The 26,464-nt window shown below is 44.5% G+C and overlaps 1 protein-coding gene across 1 annotated transcript in view; it reads left to right on the top strand.

The window, feature by feature from the left end:
• Nucleotides 1-26,464, top strand: part of LOC147001617 (protein SFI1 homolog) — a 51,201-nt gene that overhangs the window by 8,398 nt on the left and 16,339 nt on the right. The window contains exons 3-10 of the mRNA XM_085829335.1: nt 753-870; nt 11,970-12,072; nt 12,930-13,086; nt 15,946-16,107; nt 18,124-18,194; nt 19,200-19,292; nt 20,059-20,156; nt 21,584-21,650. Coding sequence (XP_085685461.1) covers nt 753-870; nt 11,970-12,072; nt 12,930-13,086; nt 15,946-16,107; nt 18,124-18,194; nt 19,200-19,292; nt 20,059-20,156; nt 21,584-21,650 — 869 coding nt within the window. The remainder of the gene's footprint in view (nt 1-752; nt 871-11,969; nt 12,073-12,929; nt 13,087-15,945; nt 16,108-18,123; nt 18,195-19,199; nt 19,293-20,058; nt 20,157-21,583; nt 21,651-26,464) is intronic.

Here is a 26,464-nt window from a genome sequence, read left to right as displayed (position 1 = left end):
GTCTCAAAGAAACAGAAGGAGGAGGTGGCAGGGGTGCCACACAGTGGGCAGAGTGCAGGTTACCTTTAAAAGTTTGTTAACATCACCACTTGTCACTTGAGCTGTCTTGAATCTTTGTTCATTTTGTATTTCCAGCAGAGGGCACTTGGAGGCTAGAAAACAGATACAGACTTTGAAGATGGGCTAAGTACAGAAAGTCCTTGAGAAAATCATAACACAAAATAATATATTCCTCACACCCTTTAAATGTTTTCTTACATGTGTGTGCTTGTTTAAACGTGTGTGGCTCCTGTGTGCCATGCATGCTTGTGTGAGGTCAGCAGAGGCCTGCAGAGGTCCCGTCTCTTCGCTTTTGTGTGGGTTCCAGAGATTGAACTCAGACCACCAGGATTGGCAGCAAATCCCTTAATCACTGAGCCATCTCACTGGCCCTCTCTACCCCTTTTCTTTTCTTTTCTTTTCTTTTCTTTTCTTTTCTTTTCTTTTCTTTTCTTTCCTTTTCTTTTCTTTTCTTTTCAGTTATGTTTATGTGTCTATATCTGTGTGTAGAAATGTGCAGATGCCTGTAGAGGCCAGAAGAAAGGCATTGGATCCATTCAGGAGCTGGAGTCACAGGTGGTTATGAGCTGCCCAGTGTGGGTGCTAGGAACTGAACTGGACCTGGACGAGAAGAGTACATGCTCTTAACTGCTGAGCCATCCCTCCAGTCCAGTTTCCTCCTTTTTATAAAGATATCTCTTTGATGTCTTTAGATACGAAACAGAAGATGTGCCAAGCCTGGAAGTCCTGGTTGATATACATGGTTGCTCGTAGGACCAAACTTCACATGAAGACTACTGCTCTAGAGTTAAGGAGGCAGAGTGTCTTATGGTGAGTGAGTGGGGAACTACAGGTCAGCAAATGTCATTTTACCTCAGCATTGGTTTGATGCTTTAATTCACTCATCTTAGCTTAGAACACAGTTGATACCTATTAATAGCCATTGACAACATTCAACTATAATATTGAGTTTTTATATAATCATGATTAATTCTAATTAAGTGCTTACAATGTTCTAAACCTTGTTAACTTTGTGTATATAATTTTTGGGGCTGGGCGGTGGTGGCGCATGCCTTTAATCCTAGCACTTGGGAGGCAGAGGCAGGCAGATTTCTGAGTTCAAGGCCACCCTGGTCTACAGAGTGAGTTCCAGGGCAGCCAGGGCTACACAGAGAAACCCTGTCTCGAAAAAACAACAACAAAAGAAAACAAAAAGGGGGGGGGGGTAGGGATGTGAGCTGGCTATCTTATGTCAACTTGACACAAGCGAGGGTTAGTTAACTGAAAGGAGGGAATCTCAATTGAGTAAACACTACCATAAGATTGGGCTGTAGGCAAGCTTGTAGGACATTTTCTTAATTAATGGTTGATGAACGAGGGCCCAGCTCATTGTAGGTGGTGCCATCCCTGGGCTGGTGTTCCTGGCTTCAATAAGAAAGCAAGCTTTGCAAACCACGAGGAGTAAGCCAGTAAGCAGCACCCCTCAGAGGTCTCTGCATCAGCTTCTGCCTCCATGCTTCTTTTCTGTTGGAGTTCCTGTCCAGACTTCCTTCATTGATAAACCATGATATGGATATGTAAGCCAAATAAACCCTTAACTTTACAAGTTGCTTTGGTCATAGTGTTTCACCACAGCAACAGAAATATCAGTCAGGATGGTGGTACAGGGGAGTGAATGTAGGGTCTATCACGTGGTTGATAAATACTTCACCATTGAGCCATGTCCTTAGCTGTCTTTTTTTCTTTGTAGACCAGGCTGGCTTTGAACTCACAAACTTCTGCCTGTCTCTTCTTGCCTCTTGAGTGCTGGGATTAAATGAAATTACACCATGCCCAGATTCCCAGCTGTCTTTTTACTTTTTATTTTGTATAATCTGGCCTTGAATTTTCTCTGTAGCCCGAGCTCGTTAGTGTTTGGCCTTTGGCTCTCTCTCTCTTTTTTTTTGTTTTTGTTTTTTTTGTTGTTGTTGTTTTTTTGAGACAGGGTTTCTCTGTATAGCCCTGGCTGTCCTGGAACTCACTCTGTAGCCCAGGCTGGCCTCGAACTCAGAAATCTGGCCTTTGGCTCTCTTGACTTAGCCAAATAGTTGGGGTTATAGGTCTGCACCCACAGGTGATGCTGTATATGTGTTAAAATGTAAAGTATTTTATTTAATTCTTGGCATGAAATATAAGTACATTACTATATAAATCATCATTTACAGAAGGCTTAGAAAAATTGAAGGACTTATCTGAATTCTTGTAAATTTGTCATTGAAAAAAAATGAGGGCTCACTCTCTGTTGCTCTGCATCTCACCAGCATTGCACACACAGGACAAAGTTGTCAAAGACCAGCTTTGACATCCAGGGTAAACTGAGGCAGGGTGTAGAGTTGGCAGTTGACTGGGGCCAATGAGAATGCTCCCTGGGAGGCCAATGAAGAGTTCCTTTGGGGGCCGTATGAGGTCGGTGAAAAAAGAAAGAAAAGGGGGGAAAGAATCTCACACACACACACACACACACACATACACACACACACACACACACTGGATGAATGAAGCAAACTTCAACAAGTTCCAATGAGCAAGAGCAAGCTCCAACTACTTTACATACATACATACATACATATACACACACACATTTGATGAATGGAGCAAAGTTCCAACAACTTCACACACATACATGCAGTCACACGCTGAGTGACTGGAGCAAAGCTCCAACAACTTCACACACATACATACAGTCACACGCTGAGTGAGTGGAGCAAAGCTCCAACAACTTCACACACATACATACAGTCACACGCTGAGTGAGTGGAGCAAAGCTCCAACAACTTCACACACATACATACAGTCACACGCTGAGTGAGTGGAGCAAAGCTCCAACAACTTCACACACATACATACAGTCACACGCTGAGTGAGTGGGGCAAAGCTCCAACAACTTCACACACATACATACAGTCACACGCTGAGTGACTGGAGCAAAGCTCCAACAAGCAGGCTCCAGCTTTATTTTTTCTCCCATAGCTTATATATCCCAGCAAAACCTTTTAAACAATATAAAGTTACAGTGTGATTACATTCTATTTTTTCTCTAGTGAATGATTATGAAAAAGCAGTGTGTTCCTTAATACCTTTACATGAAAAGTATTACATAGTACATGTAACAAAAAAGAAAAGAAAACAAATTATTCCCAAGAACCCACATACATGTGTAACTAAGCAACTTACAGATTAACAAAGTAGCAAGCAGGATAATTTTGTCAGCCAGCTTCTCTTTCTGGAAGGCAGCAATTTGTGGTACAAAGAAAGGATCAGTGGTCTTATTATTTATCTTAAAAAGTAATCTGAAGGCAAAAATGAGTACAAGAAGTTAACCGTCACCTTGATCTTGCTTTACCAGTGCTAGTCAGCCTGCTATTGTTCTTATCCTCTAGCCTTAAACAATCCCTAGCTCAGCCAGGGAGAGTGTTCCCTAAGGTTTTCTACATCAGAGCCACTAACAAAAGCATCTCGACCTATTGTCACCAACAATCTGTTTTTCCAAATGCTTTCTAAGGGTGGGAGTCATTGCTAACAAGCTACATCTCTAAGTTCTTTCCAAGGGTGGTAATTGAATCATTAATATATACCAGCAGGAGTGCTTGAGAGAGATCAAGTTCTGTTATGTGAGTGCCAGAGATACTGCTCAGTTAGGGGCTGGAAGCCCCCATAGAGTTTTTGTACAATTCTTAGATTAAGACGACAGAGCAAAACTGCACAGCAGCATTGGAGTCTTCAGGACATGTAGTCCGCGTGTTCTGCCTCTCCAAGGCACACCCATCATAGCTATGGTAACCAGTGGGCTGAATTCAATTCCATGATGTCCTTGTAACGTTTCACCAGCAAAACACACTCGGACAACCGGATCCTTCTACGGCAAAGCTTTATTGCTTACTTATCAGGAAGACCCCGAACCTGGAAAATGGAGCTGCTTAAATACCCCTCTGTGTGACATGTCAGCTCCTGATTAGCTGCTCACTCATCACCCCACAACTATGCCCCGGGATGGGCAGTGACTTGGCACGAATTTACTCCAGCACCTGCGCACATTGCTTGTTTACTAGTTAGGCACTGAGGAAGCCAGCGCTATCTTGTAATGGCGACTGTGCACGGCTTCCACATCTCCCCCTTTTTATTTTATTAAAAATTGAGGCTGGTGTAGGCCTCTGCAGTTATGTCCATCTGCTGTGGCTCCTGTCTTAGGTCATTCCTCCAGTGTCACAGCCTTTCCCTATTGCCACCAGGTCCCGTGTCTTAGGTTGGTCTGTGCATGAGGAAAGTTTCCCGTCTTTGGATACCGCAGTACTATGTGACAGTAACTGCTAAATGACCTAGGGCTAACTCTATAAAAGAGGCCAGCCAAAAAACGAATTAGTAAACCTCAGCGAAGTGCAAGTGCTGAGCAATGAGCGTTGAGTCTCTTACATCCCAGTGCAATGGATCCACAAATCCGTGGGATGCAATAGCAGAGAACTCAGATGCCATTTAGGTCTTAAGCATGGACAGCCAAATTTCAGGGGAGGCCTCTTGTTCAATGGCAGCAAGTGCCTGAGCAATAATGACCTTGTCACGGTTTTGTTGGGTTCTGAGCTTACAAACTAACGAGAGCATGAACACAAGCTCACAGCAGATGGTAGCATCAAATAAAACTACCCTCACCCATTCCTTAAAATAAGAAAACGCAGATGAAATCCAGAAGGAGAGACCCTCTGTCAATGACAGGTCCACTCGCGTCGAGTTGATCCTGAGAACAGCCGCTCTCAGGGCCTCAAGGGTCTCATCGAATCTTTCAGACCAATTTCCTGCAAGATCCAAAGAAACCTGTCTAGACAGATTAGCTGCACGAGTAAAATTTTCATATTGAACACTGGTAATGCACAGAGCACCTAATTTTCTTTCACAGCCCAACTGGGCCAACTGGTATAGAACACTTATCTGTTCCTTAACCAGATTGAGGCGCTGATTCAAAATCATCAGCCCTCCCTTCAGCTGGGCACTAGCACCTGCCTCATTACTTAGAATCCATTGGTAATATGGCCAAATATTTTCTTTTTCTGTAGCATCTCCTTTATCATTCATTACAGCAAAATCCAATGGAGGTGACAAAACAAAACCCTTAGCTATTTCTTTCTGAGGAAAAATATTTTGATTGACAAGGTGAAAAAACTATAGGAAATGCAAGGTCCAGATGACACCAAGGCATGCTGCATATAGCAGTAGCATTGTCAACAGGCCATCATGATCTTTTGGGAATAGTCGCATTTCCCTTTATCATGATCGTGGTGATGTTTATAGGTGAAGTTACATTATTTCCAACATCACTTGAGCCTGATTGTGCTCCTTGAGCAACTTGCGTTAAAGCATTAAATAACACTCCAGAGCTCACTTTATTTTGGCTAATGGAATCTGCCCAATTAGAGATAATCTTTTTCTTTAAAAATATTCAGTTGCCAAAAACAAAGGTAGAAGAATTTGAATGTACCGGTAGAGGTACTGGCCATGATCTTACTATGGCCCATCTCTGTTCGCCCGTTATACTAGGAACCTGAGACAAGTTCAGCATTGTCAGGATCAGGAACAGTCCTGGGGGGTCAGCATCTTCCACACCATTCTTGATGAATATCTTGCAGGTGAGTTGTTCCGGCAGCCAAAACGGGTTGTCTTCACTCTGTGGAAAAACACAGACAGCTTCCCTGGATCTTATTAAGATAGGATCCAGGCCATACCATTTATTATCAAGGACATTCTTCCACTTGACCATTTCATTGAGTGGTTGAGGCCATTGTCTGTGCCTTTCAGCTGGTGATCTCCCAGCATTATCCAGTTTTAAGAAATTAAGAGTAAATATTATAAGGGATAGAGCCATCTTTGGTGTCATAGCTTCTATCCCCCCCTTTTGTTTTTGTTTTTTAAAGAAGTTTTAATTTTCTTAGTTACTTAATGACCGGTTTGAGATGGAGGCCTTCATATACATTCCGTGTCCTCCCCAGAACATAGCCTGTGGGAGTTGGTTGCCTTGATGCCAGGTGTAGGTCATGAATGTTTCTGACTAACAAGAACAGAACATTTGTTTTTAGGGTGGCTTTTCAGCCTAAAACCATAGAGCTTTTAGGAAGCATCAGTCATATATACTATTTAGATTTACAAAATAAACAGCTAGGACTTATCTGTTTAGTCTTTCTTGCCAGTGGCTAACTTCAGCTTAGGAATTTTTCTCTTGAATAGGAGCCAGGTAATGATGTATGTGCTCTAATAGGTTGAATATAAAAACGGTGCTCGCACATCAAAATACAATCTTGTATTTTCATCAAAATTTTAGATACTGAACTGTTAGTCAGTTTTAATATAACATGAACAGTGACCAATTACCTTTCAATTGTTTCTCTTGAAGAGAGATTGTAACTAGAATGCTTGAAAAGTCATTATAGTCACTTGTGTATAATTTATTTATTTATTAATCAGAAATTAGAGAAAGTCTTTAAGTTGTCTCTGCAAATAACTATCTTTTAAAACCCAAATAAATATAAGAATCCTGAGTTTGTATCTTTTCAGGAGCTATCTGTAATCTTTATTAGTTAAAGCTTTATGTAAACCTCTATAACACAAAAGCAAATCCTGGGGGTCTTTTCCAGGCAACTTAGGACAATTTCTTAACTGCCCAAAAACAATTTTCTTAAAGAAACAGTATTTTTTCTTATAAGTTGCATAAGCAATTGTAAGCTCTGAGATATAATATTAATTATTAATATACAACTTAAAGTTTGATTGTTCAACATTTTTTTTTCTTTTAAAGATTTATTTATTTATTATATGTAAGTACACTGTAGCTGTCTTCAGACCCTCCAGAAGAGGGCGCCAGATCTTGTTACGGATGGTTGTGAGCCACCATGTGGTTGCTGGGATTTGAACTCTGGACTTCGGAAGAGCAGTCGGGTGCTCTTACCCACTGAGCCATCTCACTAGCCCTGTTCAACATTTTTAAACACCATCTTCAGCACACAATTTAATTATCTGTGCTGAAACAGGATAAGCATGTGATTCAATTTACATATACTTTTCTCTCATATAAAGACTATTTTTTAAACACAGTAAATGGGATGCATGCATGCATGCATGAATTTATAAATTTTTAACTTATCTTGGGATAATGATTATCAATTTTACTTTATATGATGGTATGTAATAGATCAAACATCAATATTCTGCAATAACCAAATTAATGGCTGTTTGGAACAAGGAACAGACACTTATACATGTAAGCAAACTCTGTACAGTATAACTTTATATAGAGTAGGCAAGTCAGATCGCAGTGCATTGATAAATTTCACAGCCTAATTGACCTTTTATAAACTTTGAATTTAAATTTTATTTAGAACAACATCTGGCTAGGTCTGTAATAAGGCTCTAAGAAGTGCCACACAAGCGGAGCTGAAGCTGCTCCCCTCTGAGCTCTGCCTCAACCCAAATGCAAACCTTTTTTCAATCTGAACACTCTGCCAGAGTCCTGGCCCAAAGATTATCCCTATGTTGAAGTATCTTTAAAGACTTGTTTTCCTGTGTTTGTTTATGTTGTTTAGAAAGACTCCAACCTTGCGTTCCCAATTTTAAGCTAACTTTCTGTTACAAGCTAAAGGCTGCCTGTCCCTTCAAGAGCTCTGTTTGCAATTGGCCCTCAGCAAGGCTTTTCCAGCTGTACTTGGCTCCCAGCCACAGTGCAGCTAATTTATCAGCTTGTGCTGTGCAAATTGCGGCTGCTTTTCAAACAAGTTAAAGGATGGACAGCCAGCATATAAAGTTTTAACCATTTATATTTTTCAACATGAAACACAGAACAACAACCATTTAAACAACAAAACAAAAACAAACATGAATTAACAGACCAAAAACAGACAATAGACAGACAGGGAATAGAACTTGGTGTCTCAAAGGGACACAGATATCTTAACCAGAGCTAAGAAAATCTCCATAGGAGCCAGAGAGAAAGTAGGACGTTTCCCATTTTTCTTCTGTTCCCAGAAGAGCTCTGAAATAGCTTATTTTCATTTTTTCCCTTTTTTGCTAAAAGATCCCAAACAGGGGATAACTGATTTTCTAAAATGTATTTTCTCTTTCTCATGTTCAGACTCTACTTCCTTATCTCCTTCTTCTGGGAATACTGCCAGTGAATGAGAGGAGGCACAGTGACCCTGAGAGCTATCTTTAAGCCTTTAATGAAGGCTGCCTCTTTAGTCAAAGTCCTCGAGAGGAGGGTAAATTGACTTAATTTATATTATCCTTTGTATCTTTATATTTTATATTATCTTTTGTATCTTTATATTTTATATTATCTTTTGTATCTTTATAGTTTATATTATCTTTTGTTTTTCTCTTTTCTCCTTTTTCACTCCATGGTAGCATTAGCCCTTGCTTGCGTCTGGCAGAAATCTTGCCACAATGCTTTCCATTCAAGATACATTCCCATATTTGGAGCCACAGCTTTTATCACCGTTGTCCAGTCCCCGGGAGTCATTGCCAAGACCGCAAGCTTTTCGACTTGTGGTACAGTGAAATTGGCACTGACTCCATAGTTATGGACAGACTTGGCAAGCTCCTTAATCTGTATATACTCTACCTGAGCATGAACACGCCCACCCTCGGCTCCTTCAAAGACCGGAAATGCCTGTTGCATCTTCCTTTGTTCCTCGCTTGGAATGAACGAGTCTGTGCACTGCCTCTCTGCGCAGGGCTGATGCACTACGCAGGGCGCAGGGCGGGGGCTCTGCATAGGGCAGAGGTGCACTATGACCTTGAAGCCGAGACCCCGGAGGCCGAGCAGCAAGCTGGCCTTCGCCAGCCGCTTTTGGCTTTTTTCTTGACTGACTAGCTCGCATTTTATCTGGCTGGTACTTTTCTCTCTCATAACAAGCTTTTTCCTCCTCCAAGTCTGTTTCCTCAGAGGGGCCTAGTTCTTCATCTGATTCTGAGCTGCTAAGAGCTAGCTCCTTAAACTCATCTAGCGGCGGGTATCGGCTCCCTCTTCTAGGGACCTCCGCTGATTGAGCTTTTTTCTTTTGTTTTTTCTCCTCCTTTCTTCTTATCTCTCCCCGGGTATTCTTCCCGACATAATCTTTTCCTCGGGTTTGAGACCTGTGGAAAGGCCTGTATGCTTATTTGGTGCACCATGTTTCCTCTTTGCTCCTACTCTCTCTCCCCGCTCTGCCTCTGATAGGCTTTCTTGAACTTCGTCCAGAATTTTCTGCCCTGCCTTAACTACTTGTTGACATTCCTCATCCTTTAAGCACGATCTAATGAGCTTCCACAACAGCATGGTTCCTGCTTTAAGTTTGCCGTTCTCCTGCTCCCCAACTAAATCTCCCCTGAGTTTCTCCCAAGAGGGGATAGTTAAGGACCCTGAGCACGCAAACCACGGTGCTATGCGATCTATCTCTTTCACAAAGCCTTCTAGTGTCTTGGTGGAGATTTTCAAGCCATGCTGCCTCAGGACCGACTATAAGGCGGTCACCACAGAGTGGGAGGCTCCCATGCTATCTTCTTGCCTTTTTTCTAACCTTGCCTGACCTCGTCTGAACACTAGTTAGCAATTCCTCCTGTGGAAACTGTACGCAATCTAAGAACGAGCCCTGTGAAAAGGAACAGAAAGGCTTCTAACGCTGGAGAAAGTTGCAGAGCTGTATTGTCCCGTAGTTCTGAATCCGCCCCGTGTGAAACAGGGGTTTCCTTTCGGCGCCTGGTGATGATATAGTCCCGGGTATCGGCGCCACTTGTCCTTGTAACGTTTTTCCAGCAAAACACACTTGGACAACCAGATCCTTCTACGGCAAAGCTTTATTGCTCACTTATCAGGAAGACCTGCTTAAATACCCCTCTGTGTGACATGTCAGCTCCTGATTAGCTGCTCACTCATCACCCCACAACTACGCCCCGGGATGGGCAGTGACTTGGCACAAATTTACTCCAGCACCTGTGCACATTGCTTGTTTACTAGTTAGGCACTGAGGAAGCCAGCGCCATCTTGTAATGGTGACTGTGCACGGCTTCCCACACCATGAGTCCTAAAGCCATTTGTTGTTCCTTCTGCATGGCCCTTGACACAAAGTCTACTTTGAATCTCTTGATACATGTAACAAAACCTTTTTATAATTGGTTCTGTGCTTATGCCCCTGTGGTTCTCTGGGTTCTGACTGTCAGTACTACACAAGCCCAGGAGAGTATAGCCTGCTGCTTTACAGCTATACTTACTTAGATCTGAATCCATGATCCAGCGTGTGTCATTGGGCTATTTTGTGTCTCTGTACTTGGGGCCTCATGCCTGTGTAGCAAACACAGTATCATCTGAGCCATCTCCCCAGCCTAAGAAATTATTCAAGTAAAAATAAGTTATTTAAAGTGCACTTAGGTATTGTTTTAAAATGTTTAATTAGTGTGCAGTTTTATCTGAGTCTGTTTTTGTATTGTGAGTTCATTAACTCTGTATTTTTATTGAGGAATTAATGTTCTAGTACTGCTTGGGTGTTAAACACTGTGTTCATAATTTCTAAGTGCTTAAGAAGAGCACAAACAGCTGCAGATGTGGAAGGGAGCACTGGTCTGGGAAGGAGAGGTCTTTGTGGATAGTGACAAAGCCAAGCAAGTTGTTTTTGTTTGTTTTCTTTTGTTTCTTTCTTTTAGTGGGTAGAGATGACTGACTTAGTTTCTCTCCATAGCTTTTTTTAGAAGGTCTATTTTTATTTTATGTGTATGAGTATTTTGCCTGCATGTATGTTTGCATACCACTGTGTGTGCCTGGTGCCTGTAGAGGCCAGAAGTGGACACTCATCCCCTGGGACTGAAGTTTCATATGCTTGTGAGCCAACAAGGGGGTGCTGGGATTCAAACCTGGGTCCTTTGGTGGAGTTGCCGTGGATATGAACCTCTGAGCCTTCTCTGAAGCCATGCAGGTTGTTTCTTACAGCAGAGTGTTGCTGTTCCTCCCTGCTGTTTTCCAACCAAAAATAAGAAACTAGCTAAGAGGAGGAGGCTGCAGTGGGGGTAAGGAAGGAGAGCTCCTGCAAGCTTGGAAACCTGAAAACCATTGTTCTTCGTGTTCAGATTTTCCCATGACATCCGAGTTTTAAATGTTGGCAGCTCCTGTTTTTGAAAACTGAATAGTGGAGGCAGAGAAGCAGAGCATGTCTATGGTGCTGTGGGGCTGGGACTGTTGCTCATTAGAGAGCCTGCCTGACATGCACATGGCCCTGAGTTCATTTCCAGTACTGCAAACAAACCAGCAAATGGGTGGATGATAATTTATAGTGCTTAAGTCTTCATCTGACATTATAGTTTCTGGCCCTTAAATAAATAAATAAAATAAATAAATAAATAAATCCACCCACCTGTTTGTTTATTCTTGTTTTTTGTTTTTTTTTAAGACAGAGATTCTTTGTATAACAGCCCTGGTTGTCCTGAAATTCACTTTGTAGATCAGGCTAGCCTGGAACTCACAGAAACTTGCCTGCCTCTGCCTCCTGAGTACCAGGATTAAAGTCATGTACCACCACTGCCTGGCTAATAGCCTTTACTATTTTTAAATTACAATTTATTTAGTGTGTGAGAAAGAGATGATGTATGTGGAGGTGACCTGTTCAAGTCAGTTTTCTCGTCACGTCTACCATGTGAGTCCCAGGGATTCAACTCTGGCTGTCAGACTTGGTGACATGAGCATATTTACCCACTGAGCCATCTTTTTGTCCCAAGATTGCAGATTGACTTTTGCTTTTCTTTGCAGCAGTAGATCAGCAGAGGTGGCACTGTGAGGGAGAGAGTCTTGGGCTAAAGTTCAGAAGCACAGCTTTAATTTAGTGGTCCTTCTCTCTTCTGGTGAGTTCCCCCAACCCCGGACTGACTCCATCTTTGATTTGCTCTTTCAGTTTATGGTGGAGCAAGTGGAGGTGGCGACTAGGACAAGCCCGTGCAGAGCACGCTCTCCATGCAGTGGCTGTGAAGCACAGGGCCCTGAGCCTCCAGCTGCAGGTTTGTCTGGCATAGTCAGGACCATGTAGTTAGCAGGAAGTCTTCTCTCTGCTGCTGCTTGTTGGGAGTGCAGCCAGGGGGTCTGGGACTGTGGGGTGAGAGAGCAGTGCAGAAGGTGAGGCTGTGTGGGTACATGTTGCTGTAAGGGATATGAACTTGTTTCCCATGCCATTTCCATGCTAATTTCCATTCGGTTTCACTAAATTCATTATAAACTGTCAGAAGTATGTTCTTATTTCATTATTCTTTCTCTGTAGCAAACTAGAAAATAATGCAGGTCAAAACCAAGACTGGAAAGAGAACCCTGCAGCTTTGCCCTCACAGGGTGTATGGATTTTGATTTTTCTTTTCTTCTTTAAAAGATTTATTTATGTATTATATATATATATATGTATATATATATGTGTGTGTGTATATATATGTATGTATGTATATACATACACACACACACACATATATATATATATATATATATATATATGAATGCTTTGTCTTTTTTTTTAAAAAAAGATTTATTTATTTGTTTGTTTTTTTCAAGACAGGATTTCTCTGTGTAGCCCTGGCTGTCCTGGAATTCACTCTGTAGACCAGGTTGGCCTCAAACTCAGAAATCCGCCTGCCTCTGCCTCCCAAGTGCTGGGATTAAAGGTGTATGCTACCATGCCGGGCTGCAAATTACTTTTTACAACTTCTCTCTTATTTTGTGTATACTTGTAACTTCTTCCTCCCCCTTCCCTCCAATTTGTTTTGTTTGAGGCAGAATCTCATATAGCCCAGGCTAGCCTCATGCTCACTGTGTGGCTTTGAATGATGTTGATGTTGAATTAGATGTTGAATTCCTGATGTGGTCTTTTCAGGGTTGGCTTCGATGGCAAGAACAGCTTCTAATTAGCCAGCAAGATAGGAGGAAGGAGGCCACTGCTGTGCAACATTATCAGCACTGGCAGAAGCAGAGATCTATGAAGGCTTGGCTTAAATACTTCCAAATCTGCAGGGTGAAGAGATGGCAGAATGGTGAGTCAGAAGCCTAGGCTCCCAAGCCAGACCTGAGCAGATGGCTCTCCCCACTGTCTGTGATCCTTCAGGAAGAGGAAACAGAAGATATTACACTGCAATTGTGATGACAAGAAAGTTAGAAGAAAAGTACACCATCTTTGGTTCTCATTTATTTCCTTTTGGCTTTTCTTTTTCCTCTCCTCTTCTCTTTCTCTCTCTCTCTCTCTCTCTCTCTCTCTCTCTCTCTCTCTCTCTCTCTCTCTCTCTCTTTTTCTCTCTCTCTCTCTCTTTCTTTTTCTTCTTGTTCTTCTGTTTCTTTTCCTTTTTCTTTCTGAGGAATTTATTTATCGTCTACATATGAGTGTCCTGTCTTCATGCACCAGAAAAGGGAACCAAATCCCATTGCAGAACATTGTGAGCCACCATGTGGGTGCTGGGAATTGAACTTGGGTCATCTGGAAGAGCAGTGAGTGCTCTTAACCCCTGAGCCATCTCTCCAGTCCCCCATTTTGGTTTTTATTAACATGCCTAACTGTTAGCTGGAAGGCAGCTTGTTTCTGGATAGATCACGCCAGGCTAGCACAATCTCACAAGAAGAGTTTTTTTAATTGAATAGGGGTGAGGATGGGGGGAAGAGAAGTGAGGAAGAGAAGAAAGAGAAGAAGGGGTGAAGGGTTGGTGTCTCTGTCTTTTATTTTAACTGTGTTGTAATGAATGATGCACACCATCCTGCACCACTCCACATAGTTGAGGTGTTTGCCTGGAGTGTTTGGCAGTTGCCATAGGGTTGATCGCCTAGGGTTGATGTCATTTGCTGGATTTGGAGACTGACTGTAAACCACTTCTGATGCTGACACTAACTTTAATTCAGATTGTGTTAATGTATTGTGATTACTACATACATTTTACTTCAAATGGGGCTGTCCCTAATGTGATGGGTATGTTATTTATAGTTTTCTTTTTTAATTGTGCTTGTTTTTACATTGAATTATATCTTTGTCAAAAATACTAGTTTTAGAGCCCGGCAGTGGTTGGTGCACACCTTTAATCCCAGCACTTGGGAGGCAGAGGCAGGCGGATTTCTGAGTTTGAGGCCAGCCTGGTCTACAGAGTGAGTTCCAGGACAGCCAGGGCTACACAGAGAAATCCTGTCCCGAAAAACCAAAACAAACAAACAAAAGATAGCTTTAGTGATTATCTGTATATTTAGAATGACTTGTTTTTTTGGACTTAATAATACAATATATTTATTAGTCTCCCTTCTGTCAGACTCTGAGCCAGCCACTTACTTTCCCAGGCTTACGGAGAAAGTACAGAAAGAAGAACATACAAGGTAGAAGAGACATGGGAGGAAGGACTGTGGAAGGCAGAGGTGGAAATATCTGCTTCATAGATTGAAGCAGATGAGAAAAGTCACCATTAGGCAAAAGAGTCCCATGGCTTCTGAGGGGGCAAAGCTCAGAATCACATAGGAGATGAGCTGGTACTTTGGAGAAGGGTTCCTGGTATAACCAGTCATGAAACTCCCCAAACAGTTCCAATTCAGCCACCCCAACTCTGGCATCCAAGCCCTAATGAACTCAGCTGTAGTGCTGATGTCCCTTGAAGTGGCAGGGGCTTGGAAGCTGTAGCTCGGGGCAGTGAGCATGGGATGTGAGACTGCCAAGCCAAGGTTCTGCAGCCCTAGAGCTAGAGATGAACTTTGTAGCTGAGCTCAGGAGTGGGTGGAGGTGAACCTGGAGCACACCTACATTGTCAGGGGTGAGGAGCTGAGGAAGGGGAGCCGCTGCAAGCAAAGACAAGACAGATGAGTTTTGTATTTGTTTTTTGTTTTGAGATAGGATATTATCATGTAGTGCTGACTGGACTCACTATATGGTCCTTACTGGCCTTGAGCTCACAGAAATGTGCCTGCCTTTGCCTTCCCAGAGCTGAGATTGAAGGTGTATACCACCATGCCTGATGCTGTCACGTGCTTACTTTTACTTACTAGAAGCCTCACCCTTGGGGAGAAAATTTTGGCTTTTGTTTTTCAAGACAGGATTTCTTTGTATAGCCCTGCCTGTCCTAGAACTCACTTTGTAGACCAGGCTGGTCTTGCACTCACAGAGATCAGCCTGCCTCTGCCTCCTGAGTGCTAGGATTGAAGGTGTGTGCCACTACTGGCTGGCCAATGAGATTTTTTGTTGTTGTTGCACATTCCTTTTTTGGTTTGGTTTCTGTTGCTGTGATGACGCTATGACCAAACAAATTGGAAGAAAGAATTTATTTGGTTTATAGGTTACAGTCTATTATTGAGGGAAGTCAAGCAGGGACCTGGAGGTTGTAACTAAAGCAGAGACCATGCAGGAGTGCTGTTTCCTGGCCTGACTCCTTCCCTCTGTCTCAGTTACCATTCTTCTAAGGCTCAGACCCATCTGCCCAGGGATAGCATCACCCATGATGCAGTGTGCCCTCTTATATCAATCAGTTACTAACTTAAAAAAATGCCTCTCAGACATGTCACAGTTCAATTTGATGGAGACAATCAACTAATTTCCTCTTCCCAGATGTGTGAACTTGACAACTAGTATTAGCCATCACCCTTCCTGAAAATTACAGACCTGTTTTCTTGGAGAGAGAATAACTCAAGAAGTCCCAATATCCTTCTAGTATCTAGACAACTCTTTTATGTTGTGGTGTTTGGGGTTGAACCGAAGGAGTTTCACATTCTCTAAGCACACACTATCACTGGACTACACTGTTAACTTAAGACCTTTCATAAGGATTCTTTGTGGGAACGCTCTTGAATCCTGCTCACTCCAGTAAGTAGGGTCCAACCTCTGTCACCTCTCCCTGCTTGGGGAGCAGCGCCCAAGAGTTATTTCTCTGTTGCAGAGATGGCTGTACAATTCCACCGTGCTACTGTGCTCCAGATACATTTCTGTGACTGGCAGTGGGCCTGGGAGTGGAGACAGAGCTTGTCTGCCCACCAGGCCTTGGTGGTGAAGCTGGCCGGGAAGATGGTCCTGCGGAGGGCCTTTGCACACTGGAAGCACTGTATCCTTCTTTGTACTGGAATGTCCATCTCCCCAGGGTGTCCCTAGTGTGAGGAGCTGGATGCCTTAGACACCCATCCTTACATTGTTCTTCAGGTCATGACTCATGCTCTATTTCAGCTTAATTTCTTGTGTTTGGTGAGCTAGGTAGGTTTCTATTTCTGTGATAAACACCATGACCAACAGCATCTTGGAGAGATGCTGACAGTTTCTACTCTATCATTAAGGGGCATCAGGATAGGAACTCAAGGCAGGAACTGAAGCAGAGGAACGATCATCCCTGGTTTGTTCTCCAAGGCTTGTTCAGCCTGCTCTTTAAACAACCCAGGACCACCTGCCCAGTGGTGGGACCACTTGTAGTGGACTGGGCCCTCCCACCTGAGTCTTTATCAAGAAAGTGTCCCACAGACTTATCTGCAGGCCAGTCAGATGGAAGCAATTTCTCAGTTGAGAGTCCCTCTTTCTAAATAATTCTGGCTGTGTCAAACTTTGAAAAAAAACTAATGAACACATGAGGGAAACTCAAAGCCTCACAGCAGTCATTGTCCAGTGGGGGAACCGCTATGAAAGTGGGTCTTGACAACATGGTGTGATTGTGCTATGGAAGGTTTGTCTGAGAACCATCCTGTGTGCCCATATCTCAGGAACAAGGAGGCAGAAGCATCTTAAATGCAAGGCTAGCATGACCGCACCATCCAGACCCTAGCTCCAGACCCTAGCTCAGACTTTTTTGTTTTAAATAAAAGTTTTTGGCATCCTAGGAAGTTCAGGCAAGGAAGAAGCATCGGAGCTCAGTGTCAGTCCTAGGTGACTGCAGGTTCTTCTGGCAGAGACTGGGTATTCATACAGGGTTATTGATGAACTACTAATGTTCAAGAATATGCAATAAGGGCTGGAGAGATGGCTCAGCAGTTAAGAGCACTGGCTGCTTTTTCAGAGGACCCCGGTTCAATTCCTAGCTCACATCTGTCTGTAGCTCCAGTTCCAGGACTTGTAATACCCCCACAGAGACATACATGCAGTCAAAACACCAATGAATATAAAAATAAGTTATATATTTAAAAACTTTAATGTGGTGGCCTGGTGGCACATGCCTCCCTCGAGTCTCAGCACTCAGGGCAGACGCAGGCAAATCTCTTTGAGTTTGAGGTCTGCCTTGTCTAATAATGAGTTCCAGGCCAGCCAAGGCTATGTAGTGAGACCCTGTCTCAAAAAAAAAACAAAAAGTGTTGAGTGTTACTCGGGGAGAGTCAGGATGGGCTAGGGGGCTTTCATCCCCTTTGTGCCCCACTCAGGGATTTACTCTTTATCGTGATGAGCTCAGGGCTTCAGACGAGTTCATAAGAATCAGTGCACTGAAATTTGTGCTTTAGAAAAGATGTTTCTAGGGCCAGTGAGATAGCTTGCTGCCAAGTCTGATGACCTGAGTTTGAGCCTTGGAACCTACTTGATAGAAGGAAGAACAGACTCCTGCAAGTTGTCCTCTGACCTTCACCACGGCACATACATACACACAAATAGAGATGCATGTAATACAGAGAATTATTTTAAAAGAGAAGATAGATGGCCCTAGAGACTTGCCCAGAAAGCCCATCTGTGTGTAGTCACATAAGGGATGAGTCAGAAGCGGAGCGGCTGTGAGAGAAAGTTGAGCAGAGCAGAGAGATGGCTTGGTGCTGAATGAGGATTGTGGGAGGAGAAAAGATCTGCAAACCCAAGCTTTTAGCTCAGCCATCTGACTGGATTGTGGTACCAGACAATGCAAGTTCTGCTTGCTAGATGATGGTTCCAAATGCTTATAGAAAGTAATAGCAAGTAACCTCAGGTCCTTTTTGCCTTACATAAAATGGGCATGACCTGGCTCTGATAGAACTTCCCTGGGTCACTAAGAGAAGACAGGTGACTGTTGGCCCGCTTAGCAGGCCTGTTATACTTAGAGGCATGCCCCTAGGTGGCCCACAGGAAGTATATATTGTGTAGGAACCTTGTTAGACTGGAGGCCTTAACTTCCTGGCAGACATGCTGCTACAGGCAGAAGAGGCTGCCCAGCGTGAGGCAGCAGCTGAACACCGCCAACACTACCTGCTGGTAAGAGTACCAGAGCCTGAGGCAGCTGCGGAGGCATGCGCTCAGGGCTCCTGCGCCATAGCCCCTGAGTGGAGCCAGTTCTCAGTTAGCTGTAGTCTGTGCTTGCATTTTGAAGCTGAGAAAGTAATGAGTAAAGTCAGAGATTTGGAGTTGAAAGGGAACCTGAAAGGGAAACTGACTCTGGGTCTTTACACAGTGGACCACTTTTGAGTGGCAGAGATCAAAGTCTTGATCCTAAACCTAAGTCAAGGTCTGGGGAGTTGGTTCTAGTTTTGTGGGCTGCCCCTCCCATAGGAGCTGGTCTTCAGAGGCTTTTAGGAACCCCTGGTGCTCCACAGAACACAGTGAATACTCCTAGCTCTGTCTAACCACAGAACACAGTGTGAAAACCCTTAGCTCTGTCTAACCTCTTCTCTCTGGCACTTTGCTTATATAGTATATATGCAATTGGTGACAGAGTTGGGAATGTGGCCCCAAGGATTCCGTCCTAGTGTCTTTTTCTCTTGAAAACAGGTTGGTTTTCCCATGTAAGTTAATACAAGGAATACAGTCCTCAGGAGACAGGAACAGACACCCATCTTGCAAATAATTGTAGATTCTGACAAGTTGACAATGAGTACCAATCATCACAGATTTACCTGAGATCATTCTGGCAAACCGCTTTTATAATTACGTAAATGTATTACATTACATTAACTCTTAGGTGGTTCCCAAGTCTGGGATTAGAGGCATGTATCACCATGCTGAGCCAACATTCAACCTCTTAGAATTCTTTTTCATATGGGTCAAGGGAAGTCCCCCAGTTTGAGGCAACGCTGTGTTTTTTGTGTGAAGCCAGTGTTACTGAGCCTGCTGGGTAAGCTAGTTTCTATTAGGAACTTGGCAGCAGAACTGCAGAGAACTGGAGCGGTCCTGAACCACAGTGGCTTCCAGTGGTGCTTTCCTGTTCATACTTCTACAGATCCTAATGCACCTTTATAACCCTCTTGTCATGTCTCTGGGTAGTATTCTTGCTTTAGAGCCTTCAAAGACAACGTGACCCAGGCCCGACTACAGCAAACAAGAAAGAAGCTTGCTCAGCAGCTGCGTGACACTACAGTAAGACTCTCCTGGCCCCAACCCCAGACAGGGCTCTGCTGTATGGGTAGCTCTGGTGGCCTCAAGCTCACTGTATAGTCTGGGCTGGTCTAGAATTCACAGTCCTCCTGAGTCCTGAAATTACAGGTATACTGTGCACAGTACTTCATTTCCTTTAGACTCCATAATCATACTGCCCGTTTCTACTGTTAGTCTGTACCTGCTGATAGAGAAATTTGTTTTAGCCTCTTTAGTGCTCCCTACCCACCCCGTCCTACTCCAGTTTGCTCAGAAAACCAGGGCCTGATTTGGATGTTAGGGACTGGCTTTTCTCCTGACCTAGGGTATTGTTAGACAGTACAGACCCCACGGAGTCCTATGCCTGAAAGGCTGTTGGTATGTTTCCCCCATAGGCAGTTCTCCTCAATAGTTGGTTGATCAGGGGCAACAATTCTCTTCATTGGTTTTATTTCTGAGTGTAGATTTTTTTAAAAAATGATTAAGCACATGATCTACATACTATGTAGCCTCAACATTCATTAGTATTTTGCTTCAAAAATTTCCCTAAATGACTTCAAAGTAAATTATAAACTCCTAAACACTTTGGTACGCATCACCCCCAAACAAGCAGTTTTACATCGCAGGGCCATCCAGGCCATTTTCGGATTTTCACAGTTGTCCTTGAAAACATCTTCTCAAGCAGTGTTACACTTCATTGTTATTGCTCCTTTGTTATTTGTTATTCCTCTCTCTTCTCATCGGGATAAACTCAGTTTTCTTCCTGTAGTTGCTTCACAGGTTCTGGAACCTCTGGCAGTGTCGAATTGAGCAGAGGGAGGAGAGGGTACAACCCCCCTCACTGCATGCAGCCCTGAGCTACTACAGGTAGGAGCTGGCTTCAGCCTTGGCCTTTCTAGGGACACCTGGTTAGTTTGATGCACAGTTGTCCAAGAGCAATTACTCTGGCCTGATAGTGCCCGACTCAGAAAGGTCTTTTAGCCAGATGTTGACAGTGCCCTTAACCCCAGTCCTCTGGTCTGCATAGCGTGTTCCAGAATAGCCAGGGATGCACAGTGATGCCTGTGTGGATATTTCCTGGCACCTTCTCTGTGTACATATCAACTATACTCTGATATGTTTGCACAGGACTGGAAATTACACCTGTAATTTCAGACTCAGGAGGACTGTGAATTCTAGACCAGCCCAGACTATACAGTGAGCTTGAGGCCACCGGAGCTACCCATACAGCAGAGCCCTGTCTGGGGTTGGTCACCAGGTTAATCTGCAGTTACTGGTCCAGTTTTGGAGCTTTTGTTTGTTTGTTTGTTTTGGTTTTTCGAGACAGGGTTTCTCTGTATAGCCTTGGCTGTCCTGGAACTCACTTTGTAGACCAGGCTGGCCTCGAACTCAGAAATCCACCTGCCTCTGCCTCCCGAGTACTGGGATTAAAGGCATGTGCCACCACGTCCGGTGGAGCTTTTTATTTCTTTATGTATGATTGATTGTTCTAGGGATCCAGTAGGTGTTCTCCCACACGTCACCTCCCCAGCCTCAGAGCACATTTTTAATGAGTCAGCAAGAATCCTAGTAGTAGTTCTCAGATCCCAGAGTGACGAGCAGCCATCGGTAACTCCTGTTCCAGAGAACCCGATGCCCTCTATGGACATATACACATGGTACACACATACATGCAGGCAAACATTTAGACGTATACAATTGAAAAAGAAAGAACAATTCAATTCAGAGTTGTCAAGGTATGTCCCTATTTTAAATCCTGGTTTACAAAATCAAGCATGTTATCTTCACATCTGGTATCATTATATGGAAGTGAGATCAGCCCTGGGGTTTGGCCATAACTCCAGGAAGTTTGAAGATTTCTGTCTTAAATCCCAGACATACTGTGCTTGGTGCTCTACTGAAGTTTCCAAATGAGTCATCAAGGGCTGGAGTGTAGCTTAACCGTAGGCCACCTGCTTAGCACATGTGCTCTGTAAAAACACCAACCAACCAACCAACCAACCAACCAACTACCAACCAGCCAGCCAGCCAGCCAGCCAACCAGACTCCAAGAAAATGCTGGAAGTTTAAAGCCAGCTAAAACCTAAGTTCAAGAGTTGGTGGTTTCAGGTCAGATAGTATGTTCTTCACTTTCTTCTCTTCGAGGATGAAACTAGTAAGTCCACACGGTGCACTGAACCCCCAAGAAGTAACTGTACCCAGATACGACTGCTTAAAAACACAGTAAAATCTTATGAGCTTGAAACCTGGCAGTATTGATCTGCAGTTCTTTGTTTTTTTGTGTTTTGTTCCAGGGTGACAGTCCTACACAAGTGTGTCAGGGTGTGGCTACGGTATGTGCACAAGAGACGATGCCAGCAGGTATGGAGCACAGTGGGGCAGACAGCTTAGCTGTCTACTAGTGGCGTTCACTGGCTTTGGGAAGATGTGTGGGGAAGGCCTGTGCAGTGGGTCTGGTTCTGGTCTGGAGGGTGCTAGGAAAGCACTGGAGTCTCCCTCAGCCCTTGCTGGGTCAGATCATGCACAACCCCTGCCCCTCTCCCTCCTCTCTAATGCCCCAAAATGCTGGGATTGTGTGAGTATGTCGACATGCCTGGCCCCCACACAAGAGAGACTTACTACACACCGGCTTTGCTTTAGACCCTGTGCCTATGTTGATGTGCTATGACACAAAAAAGAACTCCTGTGCTCCCAGCCCCAGGGTGGCAGGGAAGTGTGACAAGCAGGTCACTTTTGACAGTTGTCATGGGTGTCTGGAATGCTTAATGAAGGTTTCTGTGTGTGCATGTGTGCAGGTATGTGTGTGTATGTGTGCGTGCATGTGTATGTGTGTGTAATGTCTACAAGTGTCCACAGAGGCCACTTAGAGCTGGTGTTGAGTTGCTTGATGTGAATGCTAAGAACCAAGCTGACGTTCTCTGGAAGAGCAGAAATCACTCTTTACTGTTGAGTCGTCTCTTTAGCCCCTAAGGGTATTGATACCAGAGTGAAATTTAATAGGGATATCAGTTCACTTGATGATACCTTCATGAAAAGTGCCCGTGTTTGGCCGTCTTTGGCAGTAAGAGGAAGATACAAACTAAACTTCCCTCAGTTATTTTGGCACTGCTCTCTTTGCTACATCGATGTTGTCTGCTGCTACAGTCTGGTGGACATCTGGGCTAGCTCTTCACAGCCGTGGAATAGAGTGGGAGTTTGGAGCTAGGTAGACTCTGCCTAAGCTGTCTCTCCCAGACCGCCCTTCATAGCTCCCCTCTGCCACTCCGCTGCTAGTCACTCCTAAGTGTTCTGAGTGTGTCTGCCCCTTGCTGTCCCTGTAGCTCTGTAGCTCATGGCCTTGTCAGCATAGGGGCTTCCTCCACTCTTGCCACTGCCTGTGTGATTAATCAGAACATTAACATACAGTTGTGTGCTGATTTTTCAGTTAGGCTGTAGCTGCTGTTTCATTTGTTTGTTTGTTTCTGAAACAGGGTTTTTCTGAGTAGTCCTGGCTGTCCTCTAACTCAATCTGTAGATCAGTCCACCTGCTTCTGCCTCTCCAGTGCTGGGATTAAAGGCATGCACCAACACTGCCCAGCTTCTGCAGGGATGTTTAAAGTTCCCATTTTTGGTGATTTGAATATACTGGAGAACATCCCCAAGGGCTGAGTTTAAGGAGGGCAGGATCACACCTGCCTAGCCTGGTGCTAGTCTGCCATGCCTGCCATAGCCCAGAGCAGTGCTCAGCTGAGGTGCTGACTCATTTGCATGGGTAGCTGTCCTTGACCACATCACAGTGTTTCAGGTTGGCTATCTGGAAGTTGGGTGTGATGGCACATACCTGTAATACCAGCACCCAAGAGACACTGGTATTGCTGCAAGTTCAAGGCCAGTCTGAATAGTGAGGTTCAGACCAATTTGGGCTGCATTGTGAGACTACCTCAAAAAAAGGAACCAGGTGTACGGGTTCATACCCACCATCTTAGCACTCAGGAGGTAGAGACAGAAGATAAGAAGTTCAAGGTTGTCTTCAGATGCACAGCAGGTTCCAGGCCTGCCCGGGCTACACAATACCTTGTCTCATACAAAACAAAAAACAAAAATGTAGTTTGAAAAAGGGAGCTTGCCTGCCTATCATTTTAGTGCTTGTGATGTGGAGACATGAGGATCAGTAAGTAGTTCAAGGTTATTCTTGGCTGTTTAGTGAGTGTTGGCCATCCTAGGCTACATAAGTCCCTGTTTCGAGAAAACAAACCAGGCCATCATCGGCGCACTTCCCTGTTCACCTCTGACTCTGAGAATCTGTTGCTATCCGCCACCATGGTGAACTTCACAGTAGATCAGATCCGTGCCATCATGGACAGGAAAGCCAACATCCGGAACATGTCAGTCATCTCCATGTAGACCACGGCAAATCCACGCTGAACGACTCCCTTGTGTGCAAGGCTGGCATCATTGCCTCTGCCCGGGAGACACGCTTCACTGACATGCGCAAAGATGAGCAGGCACACTGCATCACAATCAAGTCCACCGCCATCTCCCTCTTCTATGAGCTCTCTGAGAACGACCTGAACCTCATTAAGTAGAGCAAGGATGGCTCGGGCTTCCTCATCAACCTTATCAACTCTCCAGGCCATGTGGACTTCTCTTCAGAGGTGACAGCTGCCTTGCGTGTCACCAATGGAGCTCTGGTGGTGGTGGACTGTGTGTCTGGCATGTGTGTGCAGACAGAAACGGTGCTGCGCCAGGCCGTCGCTGAGCACATCAAGCCCGCATCAAGCCCATGCCGATGATGAACAAGATGGACCAGGCCCTGCTAGAGCTGCAGCTGGAACCCGAGGAGCTCTACCAGACCTTCCAGCACATTGTGGAGAATGTCAACATCATCATCTCCACCTACGGTGAGGGTGAGAGTGGGCCCATGGGCAATATCATGATTGACCCCATCCTGGGCACCGTAGGCTTTGGTTCTGGCCTGCATGGCTGGGCCTTCACCCTGAAGCAGTTTGTGGAGATGTTCGTGGCCAAGTTTGCAGCCAAGGGCAGGGCCAGCTGGGCGTAGCCAAGCGTGCCAAGAAAGTAGAGGACATGATGAAGAAGCTGTGGGGAGACCGGTACTTTGATCTGACCTCATGGAGCCTGGAGATCCAGTGTCCTGAGCAAGTGGTGGGTGGCATCTACGGTGTCCTGAAAGTGTGGCCATGTGGCCCAGGTGGCCGGTACCCCCATGTTTGTGGTCAAGGCATACCTGCCTCTCAATGAGTCCTTTGGCTTCATTGCTGATCTGCGATCCAACACTGGTGGCCAGGCCTTCCCCAGTGCGTGTTTGACCACTGGCAGATCCTGCCTGGGGATCCTTTTGACAACAGCAGCCACCCCAGGCAAGTGGTAGCTGAGACCTGTAAGCACAAGGGCCTGAAAGCGGGCATCCCAGCGCTGGACAACTTCCTGGACAAACTGTAGGCAGCCTGATACTGCCACACGTTGCACAGTGCCCGCCCATCAGAAGACACCTTGAGACTGTCCCCACAGTGCTCCTCTGGAGACTGCTGGGGCCACCCTGACATCACTCAGCACTCACTTGCTACCAATTCTATTTATTTCGGAATTATAAGGCAGCTGGAATCTCTCTGCAGGCTGGACTGGCAGGCCATGGGGTGGGTGGGACATGGCTCTTAACATTTTCAGAGGGAAACAGGAAGATGTCCAAAAGTCTAAATAAATGCATTCAGAGGTTTATGAGGTCTATGGCTAAGTGGAGTTCCCCCAGAGGGGGAGGTGGGGTAAGTGCCTCCAGGAAGGCAGGCAGCCTGCCTTAGACTTGCAACCTGGCTATGGGAATCATCGGAGTAATAAACTACAGTGGTTGATCTGCAAAAAAAAAAAAAGAAAAGAAAACAAACCAAAAGAAAAAGAGTTTCCATGATGTCCAGGATGGTGCGGGTGGGAAGGGCTAGCTCAGGTCAGAAGGGCTAGCTCAGGTCAGAAGGGCTAGCTCAGGTCTCTCTTACCCTGTTCTAACTCAGTCTGCTTCTGGAGGAGAAAAAAGTCAAAGAGCAGCAGGAGCTTGCCCTGGCCACTACTCTGTAAAAGCTTTTTGCTAAAAACACCTTAAATATCACCTGTCCACGAAGCTATCTCGGGAGCACTTCTTTCTGTTTTAGGGAAACAAAAGGTTATTCATTGTGAGTTTCTTTTTAAAGTTAATGTAACCTGGCGCGGTGGCACATTTTTAATCCCAGCAGAGGCAGGCAGATCTCTGAGTTTGAGGCTAGTCTGGTCTACAGAATGATTTTTGGATAGCCAGGGCTAGACAGAGAAACTCTATCTTAAAAAACAAAAACAGACAAAAAGTATAATGGCCACCAGTGTTGTCTGCTTGTAATTCCAGTGCTTCAGACCTGAGGGGGATGATCATGAGTTTCATGCCAGTCTGAGCTACATACAGTGATTTTTGGGTCAGCCTGGTCCACAGAGTGAGTTCTAGGACAGTGAGGACTATAGAGAGAGACTCTGTCTCAAACAAACAAACAACAAACAAACAAACAAACAAGCAAAAGTAACATGTAGAATGGTAAAATATCGACTTGTTACTGAATTGGGAAGATAAGTTTGTGAGTTCATTAGACTTTTTAAGATTTATTTTACTTATGTGTACCCATGTCTGTGCACATAAGTGCAGTTCTTACAGAGGTCAGAAGAGGGTGTTGGATCCTCTAGAACTGGAGTTAAAGACAGTTGTGAGCCACCATGAGAGTCCTGAGTACTGAATCTGAGTCCTGTAGGAACAAGAATGCAGTTAACCACTGAGCCATCCCTCTACCACCCCTCAGCACCCAGAGTCATTTTTGTTGGCTTTAAAACAAAACAAAACAAAACAAAACTATTTTATTGAATTCTTATGTCTCTACCTCTTTTCCAACCCTTGCTCCACCGTAAACCTTTACAACCCCCAACACTAGGTAAGAGAGAAAGAAGGCCAGAGGGAAAGGGGGGTCGAAAACCTCTGTAAGCTACTTCCTGCCGATCAGGGGTCAGGGGGTTTCCTTGGGGCCAGTCCAATCTTTGTTATCAAAATATCCAGCAAACCAGCCATAGCAAACACAGCCTCGGGAACCAGCAGGGACTAGCAGCAGCAGGCCATCTCCAGAATCCCAAGTCTGCAGCTGGCTACTGTGAAAGGAAAATCATCATCA

The sequence above is a fragment of the Mus caroli genome, unplaced genomic scaffold (assembly GCF_978045245.1).
Source record: "Mus caroli unplaced genomic scaffold, Mus_caroli_1 scaffold_13, whole genome shotgun sequence".
NCBI lineage: Eukaryota > Metazoa > Chordata > Mammalia > Rodentia > Muridae > Mus > Mus caroli.
The sequence above is the reverse complement of the archived record's forward strand: the minus strand, read 5'-3'. Positions and strand labels throughout refer to the sequence as shown.